The sequence below is a fragment of the Colletotrichum phormii genome (assembly GCF_030913505.1).
Source record: "Colletotrichum phormii strain CBS 102054 chromosome Unknown BDP81scaffold_15, whole genome shotgun sequence".
Lineage (NCBI taxonomy): Eukaryota > Fungi > Ascomycota > Sordariomycetes > Glomerellales > Glomerellaceae > Colletotrichum > Colletotrichum phormii.
In genome coordinates, this window is record NW_026851457.1 from 484797 (window position 1) to 496135 (window position 11339).

General features: G+C 54.1%; 1 protein-coding gene across 1 annotated transcript; it reads left to right on the forward strand.

Moving 5' to 3' along the window:
- Positions 1–7805: 7805 nt before the first annotated feature.
- BDP81DRAFT_324370 (uncharacterized protein) lies at positions 7806–11062 on the forward strand (the record flags this gene model as incomplete). The annotated part of the gene is made up of 4 exons (XM_060584882.1): positions 7806–8996; positions 9141–10521; positions 10576–10910; positions 10961–11062. 4 exons carry the CDS (start codon positions 7806–7808, stop codon positions 11060–11062), a joined length of 3009 nt encoding a protein of 1002 aa, XP_060442942.1.
- Between the last annotated feature and the right edge of the window lie 277 nt (positions 11063–11339).

Consider the following 11339-nt stretch of genomic DNA (forward strand, 5'->3'; position numbering starts at 1 on the left):
AGAAGCATGTCACGTTTTGACCTACATGGCTGAGCAGACATTGGCAGCAAGGAGCAACATGAATTGATGGGAAAACTCCAGGTCGTGAGGTCTTGAAGCGCAAAAGGTGCGGATTCTTTGTCAGCCAACAGTACGCCGTTGTAAGCCAGATGGAATCGACGTGAAGGGCGCGCAAAGTGGTTGACAGAATGACATGTCGCTTAACATGGCCTCACTTCCTATCTCTAATACCATTACTATTGGTATCGTCCATTCACATACTCACTCTCTCTGTGATCCTTTGAGTGGATCCCTTGGAAGCACGATTAAATGACCAAAAAAAAGGGCTACAGTGACACGGAAGGGGGCTATCCATGGGTTAACTGGCACACCATTCCATCACCCACTCGGCGAGGTCCTCATCGTCTATCAAACCATGACTGTGTGTTCCCGCAATGGCATTGCGCAGAAGAGTAATTCGTATAGACTCTGCCTTTTACTCCCCAGATGACCAATACCTTAGATGAACGTGTGAGTTGGACCCTTCATACACCTGAGAGTTTGGGGCATGATGAAGTTTGCTGTGTATGGACACGTCTGCCAGGATCTACACAACCTTATCCCTTATCCCCTCCATTTCCCTGGCAAGGAAACATCCAAACGATTAATAGAGAGTGACCAATGCCGAATTACTCACGTTGAACAAGGCAATCGGCTCGGAGATGCCGGACTTGAAGGTTCTTCGATATGAACTCGACACGCCCTGCTCACGATGTACATGAGGAGATTACGGCTATTTTTGCTTATAACACCTACGACTACCCCGCCGCAACTTGGTCACTTGAGTTCGCGTCGCAAGAGGGATGATCCATGAGTTCCTCAGCTTGGCCATTGTGCCCAATTCGCGGGGTTCTCTGAGCGAACGGCCTTGAACCGCAGTCGCGGCCTGGCGCACCTCGCCTGACTTCCTTCAAAGACTCAAACTGAGCTACCATGAAGTTGATTCGTCGCACGTGTGTATTGTCAACTTGGGTCTGGATATCGCGTCCCTGCTAGATCGAGTAACCGCACAAAAATTGCATGAATGCTTGGCATCAGCAATGAGGTTGTCTTACACTAGTCTTCCTATAGCGGTAGAGCCAAGCCATTGAGCTCATCGAGACTGCTGGGGAATGGAACCAATATCACGAAATTCAAGGCACGATATCCGTATGAACCCCAAGCAATGAGCAAATGGCAGGTGTCTATGAAGGACTTCCATCTCCTGGCAATTGAAGGCCCCTCAAGACGCAATCAGATGAATTGAAAGAGCAGGGCGCGGTGGGTATTCCCAAAAGAGCTGCAATGATTTCGACAGGCACCACTCGTTTGCTTGGTGGGCGCCCTCGGCATCCCCCGTCTCTTCGTCAACACTAGTACAAACGGGACCTTGCTTGACTGGTGTAACGGCTTTTTGATTAAAAACATGGAAAGAGAGAGATGGGGGTTTAAAATAAGATCACAACGGCCACGCTACTCTTGTAGGGAGATGGAGCCAGCCACGGTTCGGTTTCGAGAACCTCCTCCAAATTCAACGCCTCGTAGATCTAAGATGACTCTCGGCCCCAGCACTATCGCTGGTGCACACCACCAAGCCGCACGGACGTTGACGATGGAATAGCACCATAGGTACGGACAGAAGATGGATGGTGTGTGTCCGTAGGGTATGGGTCGCCCAAGATAATCTCTCGGTTGAGCAAGGAGTGTATCATTTCCCAATTAGCGAGGCCCCAGGGGCACTGAACGGGAAGACGGGCGGGAAGACGGAGGTAATTAGGAAAATTGTCGTGATTCTTCAAGGATTCGTGCAGCCAGCAGGGCAGGCATTGGCTCTCGTGGACTGGGGGGTCTATGCAGACACTTGTGACTGGCAGATTGGATATTGAGGAAAGAAAAGAGTTGAGACATATCCGTAATAAATCATTGCAGTGTGGGAGACGCCGTGGAAAGAGGCCCAAAGAGATGAAGCATTGCCTGGACCCTTTGTGGAGCAGGAAGCCCAAGTCCCCGATGGTTTGAAACAAAGATCCAAATTCCAATAGAAGCCAGGAACGCGCATTGGCCAGCGAAGCCCCGCAATGAAATTCCGGCCGGCGTGAGAGCATCTCAGACATGATACGTACCTTTACACAGTAGTTCGGTCCTGATCTTACCTAAGGTAGGTAGCGTCGTGCCTCGCGATAATACCAGTCAAGATATTACTACACGAGAGCGCGGCGGCTCAGCCCGACCAAAACGAGGATTGCAGCTTACCAAAGTAGTATAGATCGTCAGAGGGGATGAACGACGATATATTCGTGCCTTACGTGATACCTTCTACTTCGGAAGGCGAATTCTGGCAGGCTAGAAGAACCAGGGAAGGCGGAAAGAAGGAGCGGACGCGGCGGGTGGCCGAAGCTTACCTTCCCTTTGCCATGTTCGCGTGCCTTGTTCCTACCTTTAAAGCAGGCATTCTAGGCCCTTCATTCGTCGGATGATGACGGCGAGATGTTCTGATGTGCGGGAGAAAGCGCAAGATGACGGTCATTCCCGCGGTTAATTGGACCGGCCCGTGGCTTGCCTGGCTCTGACCAGAGAGAGAGACGGGATTTGATCACCTTGAAAGTTATCAATGGGTGGGCGGGAATTCGTCGTCGGAAGGGTCTCACTCTTAACACCCAACTTTGGGCAAGTATTCGTCCGAGATGAGGTGTCGCATCGCCATGTAAGGCGACCCTCGTCACGAGAGCATCTCATTTGACCGTGGGTAGGTAGTTGAATTAGTTGAGCGTAAGGTTTCTCGAGGTATTAATGATCAGAGACAACGCATAGTTGGTGAGAGTCCTGGTCGGCATACCCCTGCTGGACGATACGGATGAAAAGAGGCTATCCGGAAGGAAGAGCCCAAACCACCAAATGCCCACGACCGACGAATGTGTGGTAGGAACCTAGGTGCGCCGTATCTTGACTGAAAGTCTTTCGCTAGGTACCTACATCATCATGAAGGGCTGTATGTACCTTCTCCCCATCACCAAGGTGTCAATGAATTGGAAGCCACGCAAAAGTAAGTACGTGACTACCTACCTCTATCTGTACAGATGGCCTCATCTGACTTTTTCTCCATGATAAGTGTTATTCCCGGGTGCTTCTTTTGGGTGCCAACGTCATGTCAGCCCAGTACGACAAAATCTCTGTCCATACGGTCGCAATCGCTGGGACATTCCCGACGCAACAAGAAAGCATCTCCCTGCCGGCGCGAAATAAAGTCAGTTCAAACAAAACAACCCAAGGCTCAAAGCACCTCAGAAAAGAAGCTCGGGCAAAAGAAAAAAAAAGCAAACGCCCTCATCTCGTCTCTCTCCCTCTCTCTTTTTCTTTGCCTTTCGAGTTTCGACCCCAATTCACTTCCGCTTGCCCTCCCCCTCTGCTCCGTCCTCCCTTCCGGCCCTTTCCCTTTCCCCTCCCCCTCCTTCTCAATATCGATCCTCGTTTGGTGTCCTCCTTCCTCGAATGCATTGTTTAGGCGCCAGGGGATGCCGAACCGCCGGCCACCACGGGCCAAGGTATCATAGACGGGAACAATCCTCACATCATCTTCCATCAAACATGGCACCGAAGCGGGCATTCTCCTCGATATTATAATCCAGCATTGCATGCTTGCCTAACCTTATACGCTCCTACTATCTACATTTCCGCATACATACAGTGCTCTTTCTACACATCGCTTTGCGCGAACCAGACATGCATTGCTGTCTGTATCACTTACGTCAGTCAGCCCATACGAGAGCCTTTTCGTAAGCAATGGCAAAGCAATTAACTTTCCGAGCTTCCAAGACTGCCAGAACGGGAGCTGCAGGCAACGTCGCTCGCCCAGCTTCCGAGTTCCTGTTCTGCCACACCAACTTGCCGGGTCAGACAGCACCTATGTACGGAACTGGATTCGCAGCAATGCAATGCACACTTGGCCGTTCCATACCGAGACGACATGGAGGACTCTATCCCTCTTGTTTTTCTTGCTCCAGGTTAGATTCAAGACCCTTGGTGCTTCAGCTTTCTCCCCTCCCTCCCCACTGACCTGACCGCGACGGCGAGCCCGACCCCTGACCCCCGAATACCCTGGCTTCTCCCTACCGCATTGCATGCCCGCACTACTTTTGCAACTTAACAGCCCGTTAGGCTAGAGCCGACATGCGATCAGCGAGTCCCGTCGACCACTGTGGCACTGACCAGAGCCACCCATCTCGCACCTGAGATTGACCAAGGATCGACCGTCAGGTATGAGGCTCCAAACAAGACAAGCACACAAGCAAGCACAGTCGAGTCGACTGAATGGGGCACGGGCGCGGGCTGGAGATGCACAGCACCGATGTCGACCTAAAGCAACCCCCAACTTTAAGGCACGGTGCAACTGCAACTATGTGAGGAAGCACAGAGAGCAGCAAGCAACAAGCAGCATAGCTAGCTACCTCACCTTGGCCAAGCTACCTCGCGGGTGTTGCTGATGGTAGTTGCCGTAGCTCTGCTCTCGAGCTCGCTGTTGGTTGCTTTGCTCCCGGTTGCTGTTACTTCTCAGCTGGGGCCCGCTGTGCTTCTTCCCGAAAGCAATCAGTTTGAACCACAGACGCGGCCCAGGGCCTGCGCCGGTGTCTCTGCCCCGGCTCTCTCTCTCCTACCCTCCCAAACACGCCAGCGATTCGACGTCGAGCCTCGGGGAGCACACAGATGATACTTGGGGTAAGTGGAAGTCAATCAACCTGTCTATCCGTACCTTGGCTGTCTGCATTATCATTTTAGTCCACCAGCAGGGCGAGGAAAGCTCAGACTCGGGGGTTTTGTTGCTAAAATACTTTGCATTCTATTCTGGGGTACGAGGTGTTGTGCGATGCACATCTGTCACAACTACGAACACGCCCCCCTGGCTGCTTCTATAGGAGACACCATTTCCATCTCCTGTCCTTGATATAGGGACCTGCAAGTGCGAGTCCCCTCACCTCCGTGTTCAAAGGAAGCTGTTCCGCCGCCGGTGGAGCAAGCTCGTCTCGCGTAGTTTTGCCCGAGGTAGCCTTGCTCAGACAGCCTAGGTACGGATACAGGGACACTGGAAGTTTCCCGGCGATGATGATGACGATGAGGGGCACACGACAGGGCATATGGTCGACAGTGTCATCTACTGCCAGGCACTGTGAAGGAAATGGCGTCGATTGCTTGGTGTCACCTGTTCAATTGCGACTGTTGGTTGGGCCGCTGGATGTATTACTGACAAGTAACAACGGCCCAGCCACTTCGCTGGATCGGCCATGTCGGGATATGAGCTCGCAGAGACGATTTTGGTGATACGTCTGGAAAGAAGAATAAGAAAAGAAGCTGGTCGCAGGCGCCTAAAAACGACGAGCCTTTCTCCGTCTCCGTCTCCGTCTTGGTCTCAGTCTCAGTCTACGGGTGTATGCGTGGACACTGGGAGTCAGGCTGGAACAAAAGTCAGTCCCGAGATGAGGTCATTTCGAGTACAGCTTCGATGGCTACCTTGGGCTACACTATGAGAGGAACATGCAGGCGGATCAAAAGTACAAGTTTCTTCTTTGGACTGCAGCGCATCTCCAGCACTTAGCACGCATCACAAGTCGGCCAGTCGGCTGTGTGTCGCGGCCAATCAGGAGGGAAAGCGCTCGCGCTCGCTGGCAAGTCGAGTCGTCCTTTCCTTTCAGAGTTCGGCCGTATGTGCTATCAAACGAATGACTTCCTAAGCTTGAACCTTTTCAAGATAGGCATTGGGGCACGATGACACCAGCATCTTGGAAGGCTAGTTAGTCAGAGGCTCAGGATGGATAACCGCGATACTGCAGCGTGGGCTTCAAGGACGTTTGGAGACAGGTTATTACGGATACACACTGTGTTTCCTGCTTTGGAGTCTTGTCGGACACCATCTGAAGTCTGAAAGCAAGGCTTCGTGCCTTGGTCAAGGTGAAAAGTGTGTGCCCCTCCCATCCAGTCCTGCAGCCAGGGCTCTGTCATCTCAAAGCGTATCCATAGAGGCATCTTGGGGAGTACTCCGTAAGGCAGGTAGGTAGGTACGGAGGAGTAGGTATGGTAAAAGAAATGGGAGGCAAGGCAGGAAAGATACGTACCTTACGTTGCCGGATGAGACCCCACCTCACAGGCTCAACTCCACGGCGTCTCCACCTTTTCCCACACCACCACACCACACGGCCACGGCCACACGGCCACACGGCCCCCAGGCTAAGGCAGCCCGTCCGCGTCCAGTCCATTTCATCCTCCGATACCTACTTCGTACCCACCAGCTGCCACGCCCATTTTACACTACCTCACGGCTCTTGCCCACTTGACTTGACCTCTTCCAGTCGGTCCCTCTCGTGCCTCTTCCACTTAAATCTATGGACGGAGTACGTACTCCATATAGACCCGCTCTTATTTCCCAAGCACCAAAACAGACTGGGAAACACGCGAAGAAGGAGAACAGAACAAGCAGAATGGAACCTCCAACTCCACCCGGTAGTGTTTAGTACCTTAGTCACAGTCACAGTATTCACTGACGTTGCTTCCTGGATCCTGCGTCTCTTGTAGTCTTGCAGCCCGTGAAGAAAGCAAGTCACTGACTGACGCACGACCAAGCTGGATTGGATTGCAATTCGCGAGTCTTTCTACTGTGATTCTGTACCGCGCAACCTGCGTCCCACCAAGCCCAGTCCAGCCCAGTCTTGTCTCGTCTTATCCCCCGCCGCTGCATGTACACTACGGATACATGATACATTCCCTTGGTTCGCAGCAAATTCGACCAGCACTGGCAGCACCAAGGTAATCAGCGAAGGTAGTCCCATAATCCATTCCTGCCCTGGCCTGACTGCCCGCGCTTCCATCCACCTTTGGTTGATTGCTCACTCCACTAGCACCTAATTATCTTCCTGTTCGTACTTTGTACTGAATTTGTTGTCGTGCTGGCCGGCTTGCTGGCGGTTTGCCCCAGTTCCAGCTTTTCTCGAATCTTGCCAGCTCCGGGTCCCAGTAAAACAATCCCCCGTCGCTCCGTCGTCGTCCACTTCAACTCCTCGCTCCGCAGCCCACCTCACCTCACCTCATACGGTCCAAGAATCCACTTCTTTCGTCTCCATTCAGCCAGTGACAGTCAGCGTGTCCCGGTCCCATCAAGCACAGAAGTTGCTGCGAAGCTTGCGACCCAGCGCCTACTACCTGCTTTTATACTGTACTTTACTGGGCCAGTGGATAGTGGTCACCACCTCAAGTACCTAGGTACCTACCCTCCCATACGGTCCATACCTTACTTTAAGGTACCTTACCTTATGCTTGGATCGATTACCGCCGCTGCTTGCTAATTAAGACCAAGACCAAGGCTAAACCGCTCTCCCTCCCCCCTCTGTCTTGCACGCCTTCCCGGTTCACTCCCCGACTCGAAAAGTCTCGAGACACGGCTGTCACTGCAACTGTACTTGTGTTTTTGCTGCCTCCTCCGCCCTTCCTGTTGGTACCTCTGGCCCCTCCACACGCCTCAGTATACCTTGCCTTCCAAGCCTTATCACCCACCTCAACGTGAGGACGGGAGACGGTAGACTCAGAGACTCTCAGAGCAGACCACCACCACCACTACCACCGCCGTCGCCGCCGCGTGCGTACCTCTCCCGCCGTCCACTCCACGTCTCGAGCACAAGTCAAGGGGAGACAGCATCGCATTGTGCCCGTACCGAGTTTTTTCCTCCTCACACACCCTCTATTCATACCCTCTTTTTTCCCTTCCTTTCCCTTTCTTCGACGTTTTAGGCTTTTTAGGGTGTATCATGGATAGCAGCCAGAGCACGACTATTTCCAACGGCACCTCCCAACGTCGCAGGCTCACCAAGAAGCCGCCCTCGTCCTACCAGCAACACACCCGTTCCTCGAGCGGTCTCGATGGTGGCATCGACGCCCTCTCTCTCCAGAGCAAACGCAGCTCTACCTCGCTGAAGCGCGCTCCTTCCGCTCCACCAGCCCGGACGACCCCCTCAAACGCGCCAGCTGCTGCTTATTCTTCTGCCTCTGCCTCTGCCTCTGCTTCTGCTTCTGGCTCGGCTCAGAGTTCTGGTATTCCTCTACCCGGCCTTGCTTCTTCTGCCGCTTCCAACAGCTCCTCGCCCCGTCATCTTCCATCAAGTCAGACGCACCTTCCCAATCCTTCCCCCATTCTGCCTCAGGGCCAGTTCGCCGCCGGAGCTGCTTCTGCTGCTCCTTCCCCAACTGCCTACCACCACCCCCAGCTCCACGTTCAGGCCCAGACCTCCTCCTCCTCCTCCTCCTCCTCCACCTTCCACGCTTCTTCTGCTGCCGCTGGCGCTTCTGCTGCTGCTGCTCACGGCCACGCCCAAACCCACACCAACGCCTTTTCTCCTCACCACCATCAGCTGCACTTCAATCACCAAAACAATTTCTACCAAAACAACAACACCAACAACAGTCCCGTAGGTAACGGTTTCGCCGTCGGCATCGCCCACAGCACCGATCGCCCGCTCGATCCCGCCGCTCCCTCGCCCTTGTCGTCACAACCCCACGACGAATTCATCGGCGCTCCCTTTGACGGTGCTGCGGTTCTGAACCGCATCGAGCAGACCAAGTCGCCTGTCGCCGGTCAGCCTCCTCACTTCAACACCCCCAACTACCACCGACAAAACGCTCCCGCCCCGCTCATCAAGTCGGCGACCGATTCGCGCATCAAGGGCCCCGCCCTGAGACAGTCCCAGAGCTTCACGAACGATTCCTCCATGATGAACGAAAAATCACAAGGTGGACGGGTGACGGAGAACTCAATGATCAGCCCCAAGAGATATTCGGACGAGGCAAAGGAGCCCCGCATGGGCGTCCTGCGCAAGAAGTCGGGCTTCTCTGGCTTCATGAACAGCCTCGTCGGCACCCCAAAGAAGCCAGTCATTTCGGCGCCTGAGAACCCCGTCCATGTCACCCACGTCGGCTACGACAGCTCTACTGGCCAGTTCACCGTCAGTCGGCCCTCAATCTCCCCCAGCTCCATGTTTTTGCTCTCCTGTCTATTTGAGCTTCTGCTCGTTCCCTGTTTCTGTTTCTCCTCTTTGTCCTCGTGTACTTGGTGTGGCTGACTTTTTTTTTTTTTCTCTATGACACAGGGTCTCCCCAAAGAATGGCAGAGATTGATCAACGAGAGTGGAATTCCCGAGAAGGAACGCAGGGAGAACCCCCAGACCATGGTTGACATCATCACATTCTACAAGGAAACGACCGAGAAGCCAGCCGAGGATCAAGTTTTGGAGAAATTCCACGATGCTAGAGCGCCTGACTACCGTCAGTATGCAAACGCGAACTCGCCGTCGGGTGCCATGTCGCCGGGCATGTATCCGCCAACCACTTATATGGGTATGTCACCAATGATCAGTCCACCTGCGAGCCCTAGGTTTCCAACTGTCAATCATGAAGGATCTTTCGAAAACCCCCGCCAGCCGCCGCCCGTCCCTGGAGTTTCGGGAGGCAAAGGCTCCGGCAAGGACATCAACCTGATGCCCAGCCGCCCGGCCCCGAAGCCCCCCGTCAGCATGCCCTCGTCGATGAGGACCGCCCCCTCCAACTATCCCGGCAAGGACTCCGGCATTGGAATGTCTCAGCCCGCCGAGGACCTGCCCCCGGTCGCCTATCAGCCGCCCAAGGAGAGCAACGTTCCCATGCTACCCGAAGAGCATCGTGGAGAGCACCGATCCCGATCCCGATCCAACTCGCGTGCCGGCGCCCCCGCCGCCTACGTGCCCCCCACGCCTAACCCGCAGACTGCCCAGGCGAACGTTTACCAGCAGCAACTCATGCAGCAACAGCAAGAACAGGCCCTAGCCCAGGCCCAAGCGGCCATGTCTGGTCAGATTAGCCGTGCCCCGAGCAAGAGACAGCCCGGCCAGCAGCCGACTCCGCCCCAGTCGCAGCACCAGTACGCTCAGGGTCCCACGGCAAACGGTGGTCCCGGCCAGCGACAGCAGGTTGGTGTGCCTGGCGCACCTGGTTCCCGACCCAGGCACCGACCCCGCCAGAGCACCGGTATCGATGTTGTCGCTGCACTGAAGCGCATCTGCTCCGACGGCGATCCTCGCGAAGTCTACAAGAATTTTAACAAGATTGGACAAGGCGCGTCAGGCGGTGTGTACACCGGCTACGAGCGAGGAACCAACCGTCTGGTCGCTATCAAGCAGATGAATCTCGAACAGCAACCCAAGAAGGATCTCATCATCAACGAAATCCTTGTCATGAAGGACAGCTCGCATCCTAATATTGTCAACTTCATTGACAGCTTCCTCTGCGGAGGTGAGCTCTGGGTTGTGATGGAGTTCATGGAGGGCGGCAGCCTTACTGACGTTGTCACCTTCAACATCATGACCGAGGGACAAATTGCCTCCGTTTGCAGAGAAACACTTAAGGGCTTGCAGCATCTGCACTCGAAGGGAGTCATCCATCGCGATATCAAGTCTGACAACATTCTCTTGTCAATGGAAGGCAACATCAAGCTGAGTAAGTTTCGAGCGATATTTGATACCATGGCCAAACCAAACTAACACCAAGTAGCCGATTTCGGTTTCTGCGCAACCATCAACGAGGCCCAAAATAAGCGTACCACTATGGTTGGCACGCCTTACTGGATGGCCCCTGAAGTTGTCACGCGTAAGGAGTACGGGCGCAAGGTGGACATCTGGTCTCTGGGCATCATGGCCATCGAGATGATTGAGGGCGAGCCGCCATACCTGACAGAATCACCTCTCAGAGCGCTGTGGCTGATTGCTACCAACGGCACACCCCACATCAAGGAGGAGTCCAACTTGTCAGCAGTCTTCCGAGACTTCCTGTACTTTGCCCTCAAAGTCGACCCTGAGAAGAGAGCCAGCGCGCATGACCTCCTTAGAGTGAGTATATTCGAGATTTCAAGGATAGCCTTATACTGACCTTTCTTTAGCACGAGTTCATGAAGGGCTGCGTTGACCTTTCTCAATTATCGCCATTGGTGCGTGCCGCGAGAGAAGCTCGGCTTGCTGAAAAGGCTAGAAAGGGACAGTAGGAGGGCTCCCTTGGCCATTCACCCAAGAATATCTTCAAGCGGTTGAAACATCGACATTAATCACGACCTTGACGACAACATACATCCAAAATGGGGCTGCCCCTTACCTGTGCATTAAGATACCCCAGGAAATACTGTTGGCCACGACACACCCGGCTTGAGGTCGTTTCCCACCTCCGCTCTGCACAACAACTTTGGTCCTCCTTTGGTCAACCACTTTGGCTCACGGCATGCTTAAGGAAACCAGTGTGTGCCCGCGCCTTGGCTTAGCCGCCTT